At 39.3% G+C, this 23,940-nt stretch overlaps 1 protein-coding gene across 2 annotated transcripts in view; it reads right to left on the reverse strand.

Annotated features, from left to right (window-relative positions):
- dhx16 (DEAH (Asp-Glu-Ala-His) box polypeptide 16) overlaps positions 1-23,940 on the reverse strand; it is a 46,287-nt gene that overhangs the window by 16,570 nt on the left and 5,777 nt on the right. For both annotated transcript variants that reach the window (XM_085801076.1, XM_085801077.1), the window contains 2 exons: positions 1,732-1,923; positions 1,378-1,488 (listed from right to left, as the gene is read on the reverse strand). In XM_085801076.1, coding sequence (XP_085657202.1) covers positions 1,378-1,488; positions 1,732-1,923 — 303 coding nt within the window. The remainder of the gene's footprint in view (positions 1-1,377; positions 1,489-1,731; positions 1,924-23,940) is intronic.

A 23,940-nucleotide genomic window follows, 5' to 3' on the forward strand; every position in this document is an offset into this window, starting at 1 on the left:
AACTTTGGCTAGTTGGCTAAAGTATGGAAAACAATAGTACAATGATCTGAAAAATGGACAAACACTAATTTTATCTTAGAAAGACAGTACAGCTCAACATAATGTATAGACAATGAAGCATGACAAGAAATACTTGTAATTTGTGTACTGCATCATGAGTAATATGTATGCAGAATGATGTTTTACTGTAACAGTAGTTAATAAGTGTTTTATTAATTTTAACTGTATAATGTTAAACTGTTGAAAGGACAATAAACCATAAACACTGACTGAAAAAAATATGGAGCATACATATTTGTTAAGTTGTTAGCTCAATGTCCTTCATGACCAAATTTGAGTGAGGGCACTTTAATAAAAGCAACTAATCAATTAATGAGGATAGTATATGAATATAGTTATTGTTTTCCAATACTTTAGATAACTAGATTTAGCTGTAACACACCACACCATCAGAGTTATTAGCTATAGCTATTTATTATGTCAAGTAACGTTCATAGCAACCGTTCTGGACCATTTACAGTATTTTAATGAATGTTTATCCACACCATTCTGGAAAGCACATACCTGCTTAACAATCACTACCTCCTTCACATGGTGGAGAGTCTTCCTCAACACTTATTTTTTCAGCCTCCTCCTGCACCATAAGGGCACTGGTAATGGGAGCCTCACTCCCTTCAGACTCACGTGAAGGACCTGCTGCTGAAGCTGCAGCATCGGTGCTTCTAGCCCAGGCCAGGCCAGGCGGCCCCTGCAGCAAACATCTGCGTAATTGTTGTACTTTCAGCAGTCTGTGCTGCTAGAGCTTTTCTTTTTCTGTTACTTTCCTCCATTTTTCCGCGCTGCCTTTGCGTTTTTTTTTACTTTTCTTTTCCGTTTTCGTGCGCTGGTGTTTTTTTTTTTTCTCTCTCTCTCTCGCTCTCTCTCTCTCATCATGACTCCTCATCATTAAAAGTGATTGGACGAGGGGGGGTCTACAACATGCGTGGGTGGGACTCCTGGGCCTCTGTAGCCTCTCATAGGGCCATTGGGCCAGGTAGACAAGCCACTGGGCCAATCGTCACCTCTCTGCTGTGTCTGCAGCTGAGCACTGTAGGCCGAGCCGATGCATGTCTCTCTCCCTGAGCCGGGAGAGTTACAATAGGCAAGGCGAGGCATGGCGGAAAAAAGTTAAATAAATAAATAAATAAATAAAAAACGGCCGCCTATCGGCCCATTAGTGACCGGCCCACCGGGAAAACTCCCGGTACTCCCTATGGCCAATCCGCCCCTGATGAATAGTATAATGATTATAGTATAAAACAGAATTCATTGAGATATTCTCTACAGGTGTAAAAACAGAGTTTTAAAAAACACGATGTGACGATGTGTGGAACTCACCTCGTTCCCCAGCTTGACGCTCATTTCCTGTGCCACTCTGGCTGCCACGGACATGGCTGCCACTCTGCGAGGCTGCGTGCATCCGATCTTCATGCCTCCTTTGCTGTATCCCTGAGAGAGGAACGTCAGTTTCAGTAAGTCAGTCTATTTCCTCTGGGAGAGCCTCAAACTTAAAGTTGTCGCATGTTTGTGTAAGAGCAACAATTTGTGGTCTAACAGGGGATACATGGCTACATTTTAGTGCGACTCACAGCAGCAAAGATAGAATGTGTTAATTAGTGAGCTGCAGATGGGCTGAATGTTTCTCGGCGTAGTGTGTGGGTGTTCGATGCCGTGTTCAGACTCTGCACTCACGTCTTCCAGGAGGTATTGTGGGATCTGGGTGGTTTTTCCAGAGCCCGTCTCTCCTTCAATGACCAGGATCTGGTGCTGCTGGATGGCAGCCAGCAGGTCCTCTCTGTAGGGGAAGATGGGAAGGCTGCGTCGGACCTCCTGCATGGACTGTTTCTTCAGCTCCGCCTGTGACAGAGACGGAGCCTCCTGATCCTGAACACCACAGGGTTGGAGAAGAGGTTGCTTCAGTTTATGTAGATTATAGTAACTGGGAAGTTTGTTTTGTCTTGCTCTGGGACACATCGACAGGACAGAGGAACACACAGACATTTTCCATGATGGACATTAAAAACAAACAAACTAGAGAACAAGTGTTCCCTTCTGAACCAACTTCATACAGCTATACGTCATAAATGTATGGCAACTAGTAATCATAAAATCACTCAATATGTCACCAGAGGCTTGGGAATCATGTTCATCTGAAATACTGATCTAACTGACTAATAGTCAGCCAGAATAATCACATTTTAATTTTTTATTTGCAGCACGCAAATCATGCTTATGTTTTGATTTTGTGTTTTAGCCTGTTGCGCCACCCACCTTGAAAATGAGATGCTACATCTCAAGGGGCTATCCTTAATAAATTCAAACTCTTTCCACCGCTCTCTCCCAATCACAGAGTGTCAGTGGCATTTTGGCCTCTGGGTTGCCAGTTACTACTGAGCTGCAGCTACAAGCAGTGTGGATTATGTCTGATGTTACTAAAATCAAAACACCTCACTATGGCTGTGTTCGAAATCACTCACTCACTCACTCACTCACTCACTCACTCACTCACTCACTCACTCACTCACTCACTCACTCACTCACTCACTCACTCACTCACTCACTCACTCACTCACTCACTCACTCACTCACTCACTCACTCACTCACTCACTCACTCTCCACTACATCATGTATATGATATAGTGCACTATATCATGTACACGATGTAGGAAACGATGGGAGGAGAATTCGGACACTAGACGGTCATTTTCTGGACGTGGTTGCGTAAGCTGATGCGCCAGGTGTTGCTGTGACGGAAGCAGACGCGCCGAGAGTCATGTAAACAAACCATGGACGTATGAAACAAACTGGACACATAAAAATAAAATAATAAAAACCACTTGCAGGAACATTTTAGGATGTGATTCTGTGTGGTTGCGTTTCTCGGACAATAAACTGTTGAAATTAGGGATGCTCCGATCGATCGGCCGCCGATCGTTATCGGCCGATATTGACCCTAAACGGGATGATCGGTGGGCTCTCAAAGTGCCGATCAGAAAAGCCGATCGCATATTAATTTTTTTTTTTTATTTATTAAATTTTTTTAGACGTTATCATTTCGCTCTGTGCATGTGGAGCCCCCACTCCGAACTGACAGACCGGGTTCAGCCGCGCTAGAGCGGAGCGGGAGTCGGGGAGAAAGCAAGAGGGACAGATCTGCAGCGCGTTTCACAGACAAGCCACAATGCAGAGTGTAAACAACGTCACAAGCACGCCGTATTTCCTCAAATAAAAGCCGGGACACCGGTATTCAATTAATAGCCGAGGCTTTGTTTAAACGAGCAAAGGCAGGCCGGGTCAAAAAAAACAAAAACAAAAAAAAACTCTGTCACCTGGAACACTGACGATAGCCTATATATGATCAGAAACTCTTTCAACTTGTGTGTGGTCTGTCTGTGAAGACTGACGGGAGTGAGGTCATATATGATCAGAAACTCTTTCAACTTGTGTGTGGTCTGTCTGTGAAGACTGACGGGAGTGAAGCTGACCTCATCCTCTGCTTCAGAGAGGGACAGCCTTGCACTGTCGGACAGCAGGTCTCTGCTGCCCGACAGTGCCCGGGACGGGAAACGGACCGCACACGCTGTGAATATGCTATTGACTTGAATGCGAGTGACGCGCTACAGCGCAAAAGAGAGAGCCAGGTCCGACAACGCAGCAAGGAGAACAACATGTGAGGAAGATGAAGATGAGCTGAACGATGAGGAGGGATTTAGAAATAAAAGCATGCCCCAATAAATATATATATATATATATATATATATATATATATATATATATATATATATATATATAAATATACATATATATAAATAATCATGGCCACATTTGAGAGTAAATGTTTTTTTGAATTGCATGCAATTCAGAAGTAACATGGCTGCATGCACTAATATCAAGTTCTGCAGTATAAGCAACAACATTTACTTAGAACCAGCTTTAATGAATGAATTCCTTTTTTCTTAACAAAGATAATTTGCTTGTCTGTCTTTACTCATCCATAAATGTGTTGCCTCTGTCATTCTTAGCAGTCCAAGAGGGGACCTACTATCATCTCAATTTTAAATAGTCAAAATGCTCCATAAATCTGGTTTCAACCAATTACAGTAATAGGAAATACATTAATATGTAATATGTATGAATAAGAAAGAAATAAGCAAAAGTGATCATTCTTAAGATAATGTTTTTCATCAAAACTTAACACAAACATTTCTAATAAAGTAGCACCAATAATGTTGCAATTATTTTTAAATGTAGGGTGCACTACTGCAACACACATTTCTACAGTCTATTAATTTTTCCCCTACAAGAGTTTTATACTCCTTGACTGCATTGTTGTTATAGGAAAAATATTTGAATTAAACCAAGGGTTTTAGGTCACATTTAATGTACTTGCATCATGAATCTGTATTTATGAGGATGTATTTTATTTACTGTTTTACATTACAGAAAAAGGTCCACACTTGGTTTATATGGAATGACAGGGGTCCACAGTTGGTTGGGGCATAATGACACAAGCTCCCACTGAGATAGCACGGAGCGACATACACACTCCAGCATGGGTGGATAAGCAGAAATGAGAGAAATTGCTAAGTTTTAAGATACATTTTTAATCTAAATTTAAAGCAGATAACAGCGGCACGGCCGTTTCGGCTAATGCTGTGTTCAAGGCAGGCTTTTGAAACCGTAAGTTACAGCTTCAAGTCACAACTACGACTTGGTAGCGTTCCAGGTAACCCGTAGCTCGTGTTTTTACCGTCCTGTTGTCTGTGAAAGTTCCCTATAACGGCCATTCGTAACTTCCGACCCGTGAACTCGTACCAGATCGAACTGGTATGACTTCACAGGAAGGAAAAACACAAAGTACGAGTTTCCTTGAACGCACCATGAGTTAGCAGCCCCCGCCCTTGTCAGGCATCAATTGGTCCTCGTGCTACGTCACCACATTCACGCGCATCCCTTGGCTGCACACACAGCCCTTCATGCCGTTCTCTCCCCTCATTGGATAACACTTGTATCCCACAAGGAAAATTTTCTCCTCGGGTTACAGCAGAGCAGAGTGACGGAGAGACTCGTGTTTAGGCTGAAATACTTCATGTAAGTGATTGCTGACGGAAAATAGGACTATTTAGGACTTATATTAACAAAAACATTCCACTGATATCTGCTTTAATACAAACATTTGTAACTATTAATACACACAACACACACGCACAAACACATGCAAACACACATATTTAAACTAAAGTAGCACTGGTGAAGTTGTCATTGTAGTTTTTTTAAAACATGGGATGTACTGTGAAAACTCAATGGCAACCTATCAAGATACTTAAGGGAATATTTCAGTTATTGACATTTATGGCTCAACAATAAAACATGTATGGGAAAATAAAGGAGGCGCTGGGGGGTCATCAGTTTGTCTGAGATACAAGGGATAATTATTCTAGAGGATGGATTAACCTCACTAAGTAATATGATATACCACTGCAACACACTTTTCTACAGTCTGTCAAGTTTTTGACTAAATTAAGTTTCATACTCCTTGACTGCATTGTTGTCATGGGAAAACTACTTTAAATAACTAAACTCAGGATTCAACATGGTCTGATGGCCCAGAGCCACAACGTGTTATTCTGTAGTCACCTAATGTCCCATATAGATGAAGCTCTGTGGTGGCCACCTATTGTCACTCTTCTACTTTTTAACAGCACATGGTTTCAATCAATTTTAATGTACTTGCATTCTAAATCTATATTAATAGGGATGCATTTTACTTATTGTTTTGCATTGCAGAAAAAAAAGGTCCACACTTGGTTTATATGGAATGACAGGGGTCCACTGTTGGTTGGTGCATAATGATACAAGTGCCCACTTAGTTAGCATGAAGTGAAATACACACTCCATCATGTATGAATAAGAAAGAAATAAGCAAAAGTGATCATCCGTAAGAGAAATTTTTAATCACAGCTCCACGTTACACTTGTTCCAGGCTCTGCCCGTCGTTTTTCTCTAGAAATAGAAACTTTTTCCAACTTTTTCATCTCCGTAGCGATCGCACTCGTCTTCTCCTTCTTCTTCACTTCTTGCTCTGATCTACAGTCTCATTTGTTCTACACATCCCAGAAGCCCCAAAATTACTCACAGTGTGGGCGACAGTGTCCCCATTTACCAGCAGCAGAAAACTGCGTTTGACGTATATGTACGTCAATGGCACTCAATGAGTTAAGTGGGAGGTACACAATAAATCTAATTCTAATCAAATTTATTTTGAAAACAAATGCTAGAATGTCAATCTGATTCAGTGATTAATTTGTTACACATTTGATTTTTGATTTTTTGATGTTTTAGTACCCAGCTAAACACAAGTGTGTATATTCCTTACTATCTACAGTATATATGTGCCTTGTATAGGGCTGGGTAAAAATATCGATTCAGCAATGCATTGCAATTCTTTTCTCTGCAATTCAATATCGATTCAGCAATCTTCTGAATCGATTCAAGCCCCTGGCCAGTGGGGGCGCTGCGAGCAACACTCTCGTGTGATTCGCGCTGTACGGACGGGGGCCGCACTAGACCAAACCATAACAATATGGGAGTGAGTAGCAGCAGCAGCGGGGATCGATCGTCGGGGGAGGGACGCACCGCGCCGTGCCGTATTAACTTTCGCTTTCAACACGCGCTGCTGTTATGCATGCGTGCTTCTCTGTGGTGTGTATGTGTGTGATGCGGCCATCGTCCGACGGGGGGGGGGGGGGGGGCGGGGGCGGCGGCGGCGGCGGCGAATATCGCTACTTTTTTTTTTTTTAAGACGTTAGTTTAGGCGGCAGCTCTTTGTTGTTAAGGCGGCCGCCTTAACAGGAAAGCGCTGCGGGAAACCCTGAACTTATCTGACAGCTGCTCTCACTTCTTCCTCTGCTCCTCCTCACTCACTCACCTACACACAGACAGGACTCTGTCTTCCTCACACTCACCCCAGCCCCTCAGTTTCTCATCCCACCTGCCCGTACCATACACATTGACAGTCAGTCAGAAATCACAGAACTTAAACATCATAACAAGAACATTACTGCGGGGTCACTACAATATTTTCAGTTGTGCAGTCAACTATTATTAATAATATTGTTTTGTATTGTTTTATTACTCAAAATGTTATGAGTTATTTTCCAAGAGGAAAGTATCACATAGCCAAGTTTAAATTTAGCTGCACTGTAGTTCAGTGTTAAAGCAGTGTCATATTTTGTTATGCTATGAGTTATACTATGGCTGTTCATAAGGCATGAAACTAAACAAATAATTATTGAAAAAAAAAAAAATCTGGTACTCTTATTTGTGTATTTCTGCTTGATACTGAATCGATATCGAAGCATTTCAATCAATATCGAATCGAATCGATATCGAATCGAATCGTGACCTAATGAATCGAAATCGAATCGAATCGTGAGATTCTCAACAATACCCAGCCCTAGCCTTGTAGGCACTTTACTTGCAAGTGTGTATGCAGTGTTTTATAAATCTGAATATTTTTTGTCACATCACATCTACCCCGACACTTTAGAGCGCTTCTGTCTCGACGTCGTGTTTGCCTTCGTTCTGACCTGAACACGGCATGTGTTGTTTGGGTTAGAAACATGCACATTTGCAAAGGAAAAAAAAAGCAAAATCGATTAGCGGAATCATTAAGCATGCACGCACACAATCCCAAGGAAATGATCACGTGGGAACCAGTTCTGAAGAGGAACCGGTTCTCAATTCCCACCCATAGACTTCAGTCTATGATGTGGACACAAAAGCATTCCCTACCCATTGAAGTAGTGAAGTCATCAACACTCATGTATTTCACAGATCCTAAATCCTGGTACACACATAAAGATTCTCTAAATTTCAACCAATTTTTTTATCTGTGAAAGACCCCACACATGAAGATAAAAAATCTGTGATTGAACAGTTTTGATCGTATTGTGTGTGGTGTGCTGTGATATTCCAAACACAGCTCACCACACACATTAAGATTTTTCAGAATCTTGACCCTCCGGTCAGAAAACTCAGAAAGAGATCAGTATTGTTGTAGCTACTCTTTCGGGTCTATTTCCGGAATGAACAATGAGAGCGATGTAATTTTTTAAAAATGAAAGCGGGACACTTCAGCCTTTACAACGATACCATCTGTGTGTGTCTGTGTGTCTGTGGCTTCAGACGCCGAGCAGTAAAGTGGCTGTGAGCGGCGGTCACATGATCGTTTAAACATGGCTGCTCTATTGCCGGCTGTTGCTGGCTATGAGCGCTACCGTGTTTGCTATCGGCTATCAGGAAATCTCCCGTGTATGCGTGAATGTCTGTGTGAACCTCATGTAATGCCAGGGCTGCACCGTGGCTCTCTGTGGGATTGCCGGTGTTGTGTCGAGAAGTGGCTTGCCGCGAGCAGCATGCAGAGCTTGGCAAGCAGGCACTTCTCAGCACAACACCAGCTTTCCACACGCAAGATGACTTTTGATTTGTAAATATTGAACATGTTTAATATTTACGATTATCGGCGCCGAACGTTTTCAGAGGCGATTGTTGTGAGAATTTTGACTTTTAACACACCACACACTACAAGAGAATCTCATAAAATAATCTTAAAACCTTAGGATAATCGGCCGATTTTTGTCTTTGGTCGGAAGGGGGAAAATCGGGGCAAAATCAGCCGGATTATCTTTATGTGTGTGGTAGGCTTAACTATACCTCCACTCTCCACTCTAAATGTGGAACTGGCTTCTGAGAAGTGAGTGAGGGCTTTAAATCTGTGCCAGACGACTTGTGTCAGTCCTTGACTGTCGGCAGTGTGGGGGATGGTTTCTTGTAGCTGACGATGGTCGTTAGCAACTCTGAAGGGCAACCTGGAAAAGACTAACATCCTTCAGCCAAGATCTTATATCCAAATCAGACTAACAGACAATGGAATTCCCCAGTCCTAGGTTGGCCATGTGCTACACACCTATGGACTTCTGTGACAACTGTAAAGAGTGGATGTCCCAGCAATAATCCACCCTGTCAAGTCTTTGATGAGTTTTGTAAAGGTGTGTGATGCCTTGTGATCAGTATAATATTTTGTCAGCCTTTATATGATCTACCATTGTGTGCCAGTAGAAATGTTGTCAGAAATGAGGTATAATCAGATTTCCAGAGATACAGGGGATAAATCAGCTATAGTGGATGGAATAACTCCAAAATACCCGCTGTTGAACTACTGCAACACACATTTTTACCTACCAAACTATTAGCTCTACTGGAGTTCATGTATACCTGTCTGAATATTTTTGGTCCACAACAAAAATGAAAACTAAAACTAAATTTGTGTTTTTTTTTCCTTCTGTATATTACACACTGTATCACATAGTCATACACATCTATAGATGAAATTGGTGTATGAATTGAAACCTAATTTAAAGTTGTCAAAAGGTACAGGATTGGCACAGGATCAGAGAGTTTACATTAAGTGGGAAGTACACAATAAAAGCTGTATTCAGTTCACACTGGTGCTCAGCAGAAATGGGTCTGGTTGCTTTCAGGATGTGTGGATTGTACATTCAACAATCCCATATTACCTTATTCATAGCATCTGAAGTGGATTATAAACAAATTCAATTAATTGTGTTCAGAAGATGGTAAAACTAATTTATTTATATTTTTAAGTAATTAATTTGTTATCTATTTTGGTTGTTTCCTAATGATTTTCTTTTGTTTCAGTACCCAGCTAAACACAAGTGTGTATATTCCTTATTATCTAGGTATAACCTTGTGCATGTTGTAGTAAGCAATGTGACTTCATTACATTTACACACAGTTTTCTAAGTAGAGTTGAACATTTTTAAATGGGGTTTCAGTCTATGATGTGGGCACAAAACATTCCTCTACATTGAAGTAGTTAAGTCACCAGCACTCATGTATTTCACAGATCCTAACTTTAAGGTAGAGTTGTTGAACTGGGATCTGAGAAGTGAGTGAATGGAGTGAGAGCGGAGTGAGAGCCAGATGACCTGTGTCAGTCCTTGAGTGTGGGCAGTGTGGGGGATGGTTTGTCGTAGCTGACGATGGTCGTTAGATATTTTCAGGTTGGGCTTTGAGTTTCTACCTTCTTTCAGCCAATATCTTCTATCCAAATCAGACCAACTGAGACACAGGTATTCCCAGGTCTTAGGTTGGCCATGTGCTACCTACGCACCTATGGCCTTTGGTGACTCAACTTCTGTGGCAACTGTAAAGAGTGGGTGTACCAGCAATATTCCATTTTGTCTAAAGAACTGTCAGTTCTTTGATGAGTTTTGTGAAGGTGTGTAATCACCTGTTATAATATTCTGTGACAGGGCCTTTATATGAGCCACCATTGTCTGCTAGTAGTAATGCTGTCTGAGAACAACAATTAACATGGAATAAGAAATTAGGATTCATCAGATTGTCATGGATACATGGAATATGTCAGTGTGTGGACGGAATAACCCCAAAACCCCCCCTGTTAAACTACTCATTAAAAGGTATTTAGAAAATCAAGGGAAACAAAGGAATGCATAAATATAAAAACACATGCAAAGCCTTACAAAGCCTTGTAAAGGACAATTAGGACACAGCAAGAACTATATTCCTCAGACACGGTCCACACCACTGTCAACTTTTTTTTATTTGTGTTGCAGCAGTTCAACATTGAGCTATTTGGGGTTATTCCATCCACACAATGCCTTATCCCTTGTATCTCTGACAATCTGATGAATCCTAATTTCTTGTGCCATGTTAAGTAAGATGTTGTTCCCAGACAACATTTCTGGCAGAGAATGGTAGCTCATAAAAATGCTCTGTGACTCTATATTGCATGTACCCATGTTTCAGTCAGTCTGTTTTGAATGTAAGTAAGTGGAGTGAAATGCACACTCCATCATGTATGAATAAGAAAGAAATAAGCAAAAGTGATCATCCTTAAGAGAAATTTTTCATCAAAACTTAACACAAACATTTCTAATAAAGTAGCTCAGATAAATACAGTGGGGCCAGGCCGTTAAGTGCTTTAAAAACAAACATTAAAAGTTTAAAATCAATTCTGTAAGGGACAGGGAGCCAGTGAAGGGAGTTAAGAACAGGAGTAATGTGCTCACGTCTATTAGTGTTAGTTAAAAGACGGGCAGCAGTGTTTTGGACAAGTTGGAGGCGACTGAGCGAAGACTGGGAGACGCCAACATAAAGTGCATTGCAATAGTGTGAATGTGTGTGGCAATAGTTTAACATAGAGATCCTCTCAATGAATTATCCCTTGTATCTCAGACAAACTGATGACCCCCAGCTCCTCTTTCATTTTCCCATACATGCTTTATTGTTGATCCATAAATGTCAATAACTGAAATATTCCCTTAAGTATCATGATAGGTTGCCATTGAGTTTTCACAGTAACTAACCCTAACCCCATGTTTAAAAACAAAACTACAATGACAACTTTACCAGTGCTACTTAAGTTGAAATATGTCTGTTTGATGTGTTTGTGTGTGTGTATTATGTGTATTAATAGTTACAAATGTTTGTATTAAATTTAGATTTAAAATGTATCTTAAAACTTAGCAATTTCTCTCATTTCTGCTTATCCACCCATGCTAGAGTGTATATGTCACTCCGCACCAACCAACAGTGGACCTCTGTCATTCCATATAAACCAAGTGTGGACCTTTTTCTGTAATGTAAAACAGTAAATAAAATACATCCTCATAAATACAGATTCATGATGCAAGTACATTAAAATGACCTAAAAACCTTAGTTTTAATTCAAATATTTTTCCTATAACAACAATGCAGTCAAGGAGTATAAAACTCTTGTAGGGGAAAAATTAATAGACTGTAGATATGTGTGTTGCAGTAGTACACCCTACATTTAAAAATAATTACAACATTATTGGTGCTACTTTATTAGAAATGTTTGTGTTAAGTTTTGATGAAAAATTTCTCTTACGGATGATCACTTTTGCTTATTTCTTTCTTATTCATACATGATGGAGTGTGTATTTCACTCCATGCTAACTAAGTGGGAACTTGTATCATTATGCACCAACCAACAGTGGACCCCTGTCATTCCATATAAACCAAGTGTGGACCTTTTTCTACAACGTAAATCAACAAATAATTCCTATACAGATTTATGATGCAAATACATTAAAATTAATTGAAATCACATGCTTTTAAAAGGTAAAAGTCTGACCATAGGTGGCCCCAACAGAGCTTCATCTATATGAGATGTACGTGGCCAAAAAGTAACTTTTTGTGGCTCTGAGCCATCAGGCCATGTCAAACTGTGAGTAGTTTAAGTATTTTCCCATGACAACAATGCAGTTAAGTAGTAAAAAACACTAGTACAGTGAAAAATTAATAGACTGTAGAAATGTGTCTGGCAATAGTTTAACATAGGGACTTTGTGAGATTAATCCTCTCAATGAATTATCCCTTGTATCTCTGACAAACTGATGATCTCCCAAACCCTCTGTTATTTCCCCACAGATAACAAATTGCCGTGGCAATACTTAAATATCAGTTACTCTTTGATGGTTTACTTCTACATAATATATCATCATAGGTTGCCATTGAGTTTTCTGTAATATAAAACAGTAACAGTAATCACTTTTGCTTATTTCTTTCTTATTCATACATGATGGAGTGTGTATGTCACTCCATGCTAACTAAGTGGGATCGTGTGTCATTATGCATCAACCAACAGTGGACGCCTGTCATTCCATATAAACCAAGTGTGGACCTTTTTCTGCAATGTAAGTCAACTAATAACTCCTATAAATACAGATTGAGAACACATGTATATTGTAAAATTGAAACCCTGTGCTTAAAAAAACTGGACAAGCAACAATAGCAAGGTCAATTATTTTTAATGTTTAATCAGAATTCAACAGAAATGATCTAAATGACCATTTAATTTAAAATTGTGTTATGGGTGATCAATTTTTTCAATATTTAAACATTTCTATTATACCTAATACAGTGTTGAGTTTAAACTTAAGACATCCATGAAAACTGAACCTTTATATTTTGTTACAAAGAATAACAAATTATGTTTCAAGGTATGCTACTGGTTTGTTCACTAAGGAGCCTGTTTGATAGCCTCTCTACAGTCTGAAAGGCTGCCGGGGCTGCAAGTCGTTCACACTATGGAGGAGTGTAAGAAACGACGTGTGTGAATGAGTCGTTAAAACCCCTGCTCCAGCCTGCCAGGGCACTTCTGAATATGGTATTTTACACACACACACACTCAGGTCCCCTCTTGGCTAAAGTTAAAAAAATTAACCAGAAGGTTTTTCACATGATTTTAAGTTGATTTAAAGCATGTCCAACAGGGGACCTAAAAAAAGTCCCCTGTTGGCTGCTTGGTCCCCTGTTGGTGAATGTGTAACGACGCCGATGTCCCCTCTTAGATAGGAACAACAGTGCACACACACACACACACACACACACACACACACACACACCAATAGGGGTAAGAGGGGACCTGTCAGGCCAAGCTGCCAAGAGGGGTCTTGTGTTTCTGCTTATTTTGAAAAACCAAAAATGGAATATAAAATTGACTTTTAAGGTGTTTTACCATAATATTACTGAAAATGTGACTTTTAATTATTTTTAAAGAAATTGCCAAGAGGGGACTTGGATCTCTGAGCGACATTTACCTATCAAAGAGTGGACCTCCACATACTGCAGTGGAGCTGTCTGCACCCATTCATTCACCTAACGACCCATTCACCTAATGAGTCTTTGTGATGACTTTCTCAGTTTCTTTCAAGAATGGATAATATAACTTAAGAGTTATCATTACTTATTTTAAAGTCTCTGTAATACAAATTATATATATATATATATATATATATATATATATATATATATATATATATAAATAATCATGGCCACATTTGAGAGTAAATATTTTTTATTGAATTGCATGCAATTCAGAAGTAACATGGCTGCATGCACTAATATCAAGTTCTGCAGTATAAGCAACAACATTTACTTAAAACCAGCTTAAATGAATGAATTCCTTTTTTCTTAACAAAGATAATTTGCTTGTCTGTCTTTACTCATCCATAAATGTGTTGCCTCTGTCATTCTTAGCAGTCCAAGAGGGGACCTACTATCATCTCAATTTTAAATAGTCAAAATGCTCCATACATCTGGTTTCAACCAATTACAGTAATAGGAAATACATTAATATGTAATATGTATGAATAAGAAAGAAATAAGCAAAAGTGATCATTCTTAAGATAATGTTTTTCATCAAAACTTAACACAAACATTTCTAATAAAGTAGCACCAATAATGTTGTCATTATTTTTAAATGTAGGGTGCACTACTGCAACACACATGTTTACAGTCTATTAATTTTTCCCCTACAAGAGCTTTATACTCTTTGACTGCATTGTTGTTATAGGAAAAATATTTGAATTAAAACTCAGGGTTTTAGGTCACATTTAATGTACTTGCATCATGAATCTGTATTTATGAGGATGTATTTTATTTACTGTTTTACATTACAGAAAAAGGTCCACACTTGGTTTATATGGAATGACAGGGGTCCACTGTTGGTTGGTGCATAATGATACAAGTGCCCACTTAGTTAGCATGAAGTGAAATACACACTCCATCATGTATGAATAAGAAAGAAATAAGCAAAAGTGATCATCCGTAAGATAAATTTTTATCAAAACTCAACACAAACATTTCTAATAAAGTAGCACCAATAATGTTGCAATTATTTTTAAATGTAGGGTGTACTACTGCAACACACATATCTACAGTCTATTAATTTTTCCCCTATAAGAGTTTTATACTCCTTGACTGCATTGTTGTTATAGGAAAAATATTTGAATTAAAACTCAGGGTTTTAGGTCACATTTAATGTACTTGCATCATGAATCTGTATTTATGAGGATGTATTTTATTTACTGTTTTACATTACAGAAAAAGGTCCACACTTGGTTTATATGGAATGACAGGGGTCCACAGTTGGTTGGGGCATAATGACACAAGCTCCCACTGAGATAGCATGGAGCGACATACACACTCCAGCATGGGTGGATAAGCAGAAATGAGAGAAATTGCTAAGTTTTAAGATACATTTTTAATCTAAATTTAATACAAACATTTGTAACTATTAATACACACAACACACACGCACAAACACACATATTTAAACTAAAGTAGCAATGGTGAAGTTGTCATTGTAGTTTTTTTTTAAAACATGGGGTGTACTGTGAAAACTCAATGGCAACCTATCAAGATACTTAAGGGAATATTTCAGTTATTGACATTTATGGCTCAACAATAAAACATGTATGGGAAAACATAGGAGGTGCTGGGGGGTCATCAGTTTGTCTGAGATACAAGGGATAATTCTTCTAGAGGATCGATTAACCTCACTAAGTAATATGATATACCACTGCAACACACCTTTCTACAGTCTGTCAAGTTTTTGACTTACTGAAGTTTCATACTCCTTGACTGCATTGTTGTCATGGGAAAACTACTTTAAATAACTAAACTCAGGATTCAACATGGTCTGATGGCCCAGAGCCACAAAGTGTTATTCTGTTATTCACCTAATGTCCCATATAGATGAAGCTCTGTGGTGGCCACCTATTGTCACTCTTCTACTTTTTAACAGCACATGGTTTCAATCAATTTTAATGTACTTGCATTCTATATCTATATTAATAGGGATGCATTTTACTTATTGTTTTGCATTGCAGAAAAAAAAAGGTCCACACTTGGTTTATATGGAATGACAGGGGTCCACTGTTGGTTGGTGCATAATGATACAAGTGCCCACTTAGTTAGCATGAAGTGAAATACACACTCCATCATGTATGAATAAGAAAGAAATAAGCAAAAGTGATCATCCGTAAGAAACATTTTTCATCACAGCTCCACGTTACACTTGTTCCAGGCTCTGCCCGTCATTTTTCTCTAGAAATAGAAACTTTTTCCAACTTTTTTATCTCCGTAGCGATCGCACTCGTCTTCTCCTTCTTCTTCACTTCTTGCTCTGATCTACAGTCTCATTCGTTCTACACATCCCAGAAGCCCCAAAATTACTCACAGTGTGGGCGACAGCGTCCCCATTTACCAGCCGCAGAAAACTGCGTTTGACGTATATGTACGTCAATGGCACTCAATGAGTTAAGTGGGAGGTACACAATAAATCTAATTCTAATCAAATTTATTTTGAAAACAAATAGTAGAATGGCAATCTGATTCAGTGATTAATTTGTTACACATTTGGGTTGCTTCCTAATGATTTTTTGATGTTTTAGTACCCAGCTAAACACAAGTGTGTATATTCCTTACTATCTACAGCAGAGGTCTTCAACAGGGGGTCCGCGACCCCTAGGGGGTCCGCGGAGGTACTGCAGGGGGGTCGCGAAAGTTTTGGTTGAGGGAAAAAAAATATGAAAAAGGATATGAAAGTTATGAAAAAAAGATCCATTGTGAATATAGGGATGTTACCTGCTGCTGAACATCTGATTTTTACATTTTTTCCTTTGTTTTCCTATAATATAGGTGTCAGGGAGCCTTTGTATTGTATCTGATACAAACACGGCGCACCGTCTCTCTCACTCTCTCTCGCTCACTCCCCCCCTCCGACCCCCCTCTAAAACCAGCCCCATCGCGGGCGCGCGTGCACACACACACACCACTGTCAATGGTGCTGTGACACTCGGTCCCTGAACCGTCGGCTACACAACACAACGATGGGACTTTAGTTTTCATTCTCCATACACACTCGTTAATTAACAGCACACACTTATACGACGGGGACATTAACGCGCGCCGCCACGTCTGCTCATAGCGCAGCGACAATGAAGCAGCGTCAGGCCGTGACACCGTCACTGAAACGCTCCATGGAACCGAGACATGACACGGCGGGGCCGGTGTAAATGTTCCCAGAATCAGCTTCGGTGACCGCGGCGCTGACGATTGGGGGTGAGTCGCGAGTCTTGGTAGAGCACGGCCGCTGCAGCGACCCTCAGACAGTCCCATTGCTGCGTGTCAATCCCCCCTCTCACTTTCTCTCCGCGCCCCCGTCTCTCTCCAGCTGCCCTTTCAAAATAAATGCATAAAAAGCCAGAGAAAAAAACAAAGTAGGGGAAACACTGCTTTGTTTTCTCTGTCTTTTTATGGTTTAGTCGTGAAATTCTTTCATTGGTGCAATAGCAGCGTTCAGTTACCGAGCGTAGTTGTGACCTGTTGTGATCATAGATGACATGGCATATATTTTTTATGTAAGTCCCTTTGAAATATAGGAGTCCCATGACCAGCCAAACTCCTAAAAAAAAGCGTGATTTATAGTCCAGAATATGGTACTTTTAGCATATGGCAACAGGGCCGTTGCTAGGAATTCTGGGCCCCCTGAAAGTATACTAAAGTGGGCCCCTGCCCCCTGACTTTTCCACTTTTTTTCATAGACTACGTTTGTATTATCATTTTTTATTTAGCCTACTTTGTTTTGATGCTAATGCAGCATTACTATGAGTATCAGTCAGGGTCTTATGCAGAATAATTCAGTCATACAAAGATTAGACTACTGGGGTTTTTGTGGGCCCTACTGGGTGCTGGGCCCCTAGAATTATCATCACCTTTTTCCCCTATACAACAGCCCTGTATGGCACTACAGGACCAGTTAAATATAAAACACAATTTTATACAATATATATATAAGTAGGGGGTCCCCGCTCCATCTCTCCATCAGTTTGGGGGTCCTTGGCCTGGAAAACGTTGAAGACCCCTGATCTACAGTATGTATGTGCCTTGTAGGCACTTTACTTGCAAGTGTGTGTATGCAGTGTTTTATAAATCTGAATATTTTTTGTCACATCACATCTACCCCGACACTTTAGAGCGCCTCTGTCTCGACGCCGTGTTTGCCTTCGTTCTGACCTGAACACGGCATGTGTTGTTTGGGTCAGAAACATGCACATTTGCAAAGGAAAAAAAGCAAAATCGATTAGCGGAATCATTAAGCATGCACGCACACAATCCCAAGGAAATGATCACGTGGGAACCAGTTCTGAAGAGGAACCGGTTCTCAATTCCCACCCATAGACTTCAGTCTATGATGTGGACACAAGCATTCCTCTACATTGAAGTAGTGAAGTCATCAACACTCATGTATTTCACAGATCCTAAATCCTGGTACACACATAAAGATTCTCTAAATTTCAACCAATTTTTTTATCTGTGAAAGACCCCACACATGAAGATAAAAAATCTGTGATTGAACAGTTTTGATCGTATTGTGTGTGGTGCGCTGTGATATTCCAAACACAGCTCACCACACACATTAAGATTTTTCAGAATCTTGACCCTCCGGTCAGAAAACTCAGAAAGAGATCAGTATTGTTGTAGCTACTCTTTCGGGTCTATTTCCGGAATGGACAATGAGAGCGATGTTATTTTTTTTAAAATGAAAGCGGGACACTTCAGCCTTTACAACGATACCATCTGTGTGTGTCTGTGTGTCTGTGGCTTCGGACGCCAAGCAGTAAAGTGGCTGTGAGCGGCGGTCACATGATCGTTTAAACATGGCTGCTCTATTGCTGGCTGTTGCTGGCTATGATCGCTACCGTCTTTGCTATCAGCTATCAGGAAATCTCCCGTGTATGCGTGAATGTCTGTGTGAACCTCATGTATTGCCAGGGCTGCACCGTGGCTCTCTGTGGGATTGCAGGTGTTGTGTCGAGAAGTGGCTTGCCGCGAGCAGCATGCAGAGCTTGGCAAGCAGGCACTTCTCAGCACAACACCAGCTTTCCACACGCAAGATGACTTTTGATTTGTAAATATTGAACATGTTTAATATTTACGATTATCGGCGCCAAACGTTTTCCGAGGCGATTGTTGTGAGAATTTTGACTCTTAACACACCACACACTACAAGAGAATCTCATAAAATAATCTTAAGACCTTAGGATAATCGGCTGATTTTTGTCTTTGGTCGGAAGGGGGAAAATCGGGGCAAAATCAGCCCGATTATCTTTATGTGTGTGGTAGGCTTAACTCTACCTCCACTCTCCACTCTAAACAGACAATAGAATTCCCCAGTCCTAGGTTGGCCATGTGCTACACACCTATGGACTTCTGTGGCAACTGTAAAGAGTGGTTGTCCCAGCAATAATCCACCCTGTCAAGTCTTTGATGAGTTTTGTAAAGGTGTGTGATGTCTTGTGATCAGTATAATATTTTGTCAGCCTTTATATGATCTACCATTGTGTGCCAGTAGAAATGTTGTCTGAAATTAGGATTAATCAGATTTCCAGATAGGTGTATATATATATATATATTAGGGCTGTCAAACGATTAATTTTTTTAATCGCGATTAATCGCATTTTTTCCATAGTTAACTCGCGATTAATCTCTATTAAAAATATTATATATGGCGCTTTGGACTTTCAACCCTCCAAAGTGTTATAATCTCTAGACAAACAACTTTTAGACCAGACCTAGCAGGCCTAGTACCTAATCATAACACATGATGCATGAAACTCACACAGAATTGAAACGAATTGCATCCAGTGGAAATTGCCCTTTACTTTGCTACTCTGCCTGGCCATGTGCATTTGTTTACAACAGAAGCCGTCAAAAAATCAATACATCGCCACGTGCATTTGTTGACAACAAAGCCGTCAAAAAATCAATGGATGGAGCTGTGGATATATGTTAGACTGTGTATATTTGTGTAGCAACCAACTTGAAGGTGGCTTACCGCCACCTACTGGACTGGAGGTCCCACACTCCAGTCCTCCAGTCCAGCAGACAGAGGACAAAATGGGCCGCGATTAACCGCGATTAAAAAATTTAATCGCGTTAATTTTTTTAATTAATCTAATCGCGATTAACGCGTTAACTCTGACAGCCCTAATATATATATATATATATATATATATATATATAATAACTCCAAAATACCCACTGTTGAACCACTGCAACACACATTTTTACTTACCAAACTATTAGCTCTACTGGAGTTCATGTATACCTGTCTGAATATTTTTGGTCCACAACAAAAATGAAAACTAAAACTAAATTTGTGTTTTTTTTCCTTCTGTATATTACACACTGTATCACATAGTCATACACATCTATAGATGAAATTGGTGTATGAATTGAAACCTAATTTAAAGTTGTCAAAAGGTACAGGATTGGCACAGGATCAGAGAGTTTACATTAAGTGGGAAGTACACAATAAAAGCTGTATTCAGTTCACACTGGTGCTCAGCAGAAATGGGTCTGGTTGCTTTCAGGATGTGTGGATTGTACATTCAACAATCCCATATTACCTTATTCATAGCATCTGCAGTGGATTATAAACAAATTCAATTAATTGTGTTCAGAAGATGGTAAAACGTTATCTAATTTATTTATATTTTTAAGTAATTAATTTGTTATCTATTTTGGTTGTTTCCTAATGATTTTCTTTCGTTTCAGTACCCAGCTAAACACAAGTGTGTATATTCCTTATTATCTAGGTATAACCTTGTGCATGTTGTAGTAAGCAATGTGACTTCATTACATTTACACACAGTTTTCTAAGTAGAGTTGAACATTTTTAATGGGGTTTCAGTCTGTGATGTGGGCACAAAACATTCCTCTACATTGAAGTAGTTACGTCGCCAGCACTCATGTATTTCACAGATCCTAACTTTAAGGTAGAGTTGTTGAACTGGGATCTGAGAAGTGAGTGAATGGAGTGAGAGCGGAGTGAGTGCCAGATGACCTGTGTCAGTCCTTGAGTGTGGGCAGTGTGGGGGATGGTTTGTCGTAGCTGACGATGGTCGTTAGGTATTTTCAGGTTGGGCTTCAGAGTTTCTACCTTCTTTCAGCCAATATCTTTATCCAAATCAGACCGACTGAGACACAGGTATTCCCAGGTCTTAGTTTGGCCATGTGCTACCTACGCACCTATGGCCTTTGGTGACTCAACTTCTGTGGCAACTGTAAAGAGTGGGTGTACCAGCAATATTCCATTTTGTCTAAAGAATTGTCAGTTCTTTGATGAGTTTTGTGAAGGTGTGTAATTACCTGTTATAATATTCTGTGACAGGGCCTTTATATGAGTCACCATTGTCTGCTAGTAGTAATGCTGTCTGAGAACAACAATTAACATGGAATAAGAAATTAGGATTCATCAGATTGTCATGGATACAGGGAATATGTCAGTGTGTGGACGGAATAACCCCCAAAACCCCCCTATTAAACTACTCATTAAAAGGTATTTAGAAAATCAAGGGAAACAAAGGAACGCATAAATATAAAAACACATGCAAAGCCTTACAAAGCCTTGTAAAGGACAATTAGGACACAGCAAGAACTATATTCCTCAGACACGGTCCACACCACTGTCAACTTTTTTTATTTGTGTTGCAGCAGTTCAACATTGAGCTATTTGGGGTTATTCCATCCACACAATGCCTTATCCCTTGTATCTCTGACAATCTGATGAATCCTAATTTCTTGTGCCATGTTAAGTAAGATGTTGTTCCCAGACAACATTTCTGGCAGAGAATGGTAGCTCATAAAAATGCTCTGTGACTCTATATTGCATGTACCCATGTTTCAGTCAGTCTGTTTTGAATGTAAGTAAGTGGAGTGAAATGCACACTCCATGTATGAATAAGAAAGAAATAAGCAAAAGTGATCATCCTTAAGAGAAATTTTTCATCAAAACTTAACACAAACATTTCTAATAAAGTAGCTCAGATAAATACAGTGGGGCCAGGCCGTTAAGTGCAATTACAACTTTACCAGTGCTACTTAAGTTGAAATATGTGTGTTTGCATGTGTTTGTATGTGTGTTATGTGTATTAATAGTTACAAATGTTTGTATTAAATTTAGATTTAAAATGTATCTTAAAACTTATTTCTCTCATTTCTGCTTATCTACCCATACCCTACGAGTGTGTATGTCGCTCCGTGCCAACCAACAGTGGACCCCTGTCATTCCATATAAACCAAGTGTGGACCTTTTTCTGTAATGTAAAACAGTAAATAAAATACATCCTCATAAATACAGATTCATGATGCAAGTACATTAAAATGACCTAAAACCCTGAGTTTTAATTCAAATATTTTTCCTATAACAACAATGCAGTCAAGGAGTATAAAACTCTTGTAGGGTTGCAGTAGTACACCCTACATTTAAAAATAATTACAACATTATTGGTGCTACTTTATTAGAAATGTTTGTGTTAAGTTTTGATGAAAAATTCCTCTTACGGATGATCACTTTTGCTTATTTCTTTCTTATTCATAAATGATGGAGTGTGTATTTCACTTCATGCTAACTAAGTGGGCACTTGTATCATTATGCACCAACCAACAGTGGACCCCTGTCATTCCATATAAACCAAGTGTGGACCTTTTTCTAAAACGTAAATCAACGAATAATTCCTAAACAGATTCATGACGCAAATACATTAAAATTAATTGAAATCACATGCATTTAAAAAGTAAAAGTCTGACCATAGGTGGCCCAAACAGGGCTTCATCTATATGAGATGTACGCGGCCAAAAAGTTACTTTTTGTGGCTCTGAGCCATCAGGCCATGTCAAACTGTGAGTAGTTTAAGTATTTTCCCATGACAACAATGCAGTTAAGTAGTATAAAACACCAGTACAGTGAAAAATTAATAGACTGTAGAAATGTGTCTGGCAATAGTTTAACATAGGGACTTTGTGAGATTAATCCTCTCAATGAATTATCCCTTGTATCTCTGACAAACTGATGATCTCCCAAACCCTCTGTATTTTCCCCAAAGATAACAAATTGCCGTGCCAATACTTTAATATCAGTTACTCTTTGATGGTTTACTTCTACATAATATATAATCATAGGTTGCCATTGAGTTTTCTATAATATAAAACAGTAAATAAAATACATCCTTATGAATACAGATTTATGATGCGAGTACATTAAGATTACCCTAAATCCTAAAACCCTCTATTAAAAAATGAATAGACTGTAGAAATGTGTGTTGCAGTAGTACACCCTACATTTAAAAAATAATTACAACATTATTGGTGCTACTTTATTAGAAATGTTTGTTTTAAGTTTTGATGAAAGTTTTCTCTTAAAAACTATCACTTTTGCTTATTTCTTTCTTATTCATACATGATGGAGTGTGTATGTCACTCCATGCTAACTAAGAGGGATCGTGTGTCATTATGCATCAACCAACAGTGGACCCCTGTCATTCCATATAAACCAAGTGTGGACCTTTTTCTGCAATGTAAGTCAACTAATAATTCCTATACAGATTGAGAACACATGTATATTGTAAAATTGAAACCCTGTGCTTAAAAAAACTGGACAAGCAACAATAGCAAGGTCAATTATTTTTAATGTTTAATCAGAATTCAGCAGAAATGATCTAAATGACCATTTTATTTAAAATTTTGTTATGGGTGATCAATTTTAAAATTTCTATTATACCTAATACAGTGTTGAGTTTAAACTTAAGACATCCATGAAAACGGAACCTTTATATTTTGTTACAAAGAATAACAAATTATGTTTCAAGGTACTGGTTTGTTCACTAAGGAGCCTGTTTGATAGGCTCTCTACAGTCTGAAAGGTTGCCGGGGCTGCAAGTCGTTCACACTATGGAGGAGTGTAAGAAACGACGTGTGTGAATGAGTCGTTAAAAACCCTGCTCCAGCCTGCCGGGGCACTGCTGAATATGGTATTTTACACACACACACACACACACACACTCAGGTCCCCTCTTGGCTAAAGTTAAAAAAATTAACCAGAAGGTTTTTCACATGATTTTAAGTTGATTTAAAGCATGTCCAACAGGGGACCTAAAAAAAAGTCCCCTGTTGGCTGCTTGGTCCCCTGTTGGTGAATG

Source organism: Trachurus japonicus, chromosome 16 (genome assembly GCF_045865225.1).
Source record: "Trachurus japonicus isolate A0001 chromosome 16, Traja_1.0".
NCBI classification, from domain to species: domain Eukaryota; kingdom Metazoa; phylum Chordata; class Actinopteri; order Carangiformes; family Carangidae; genus Trachurus; species Trachurus japonicus.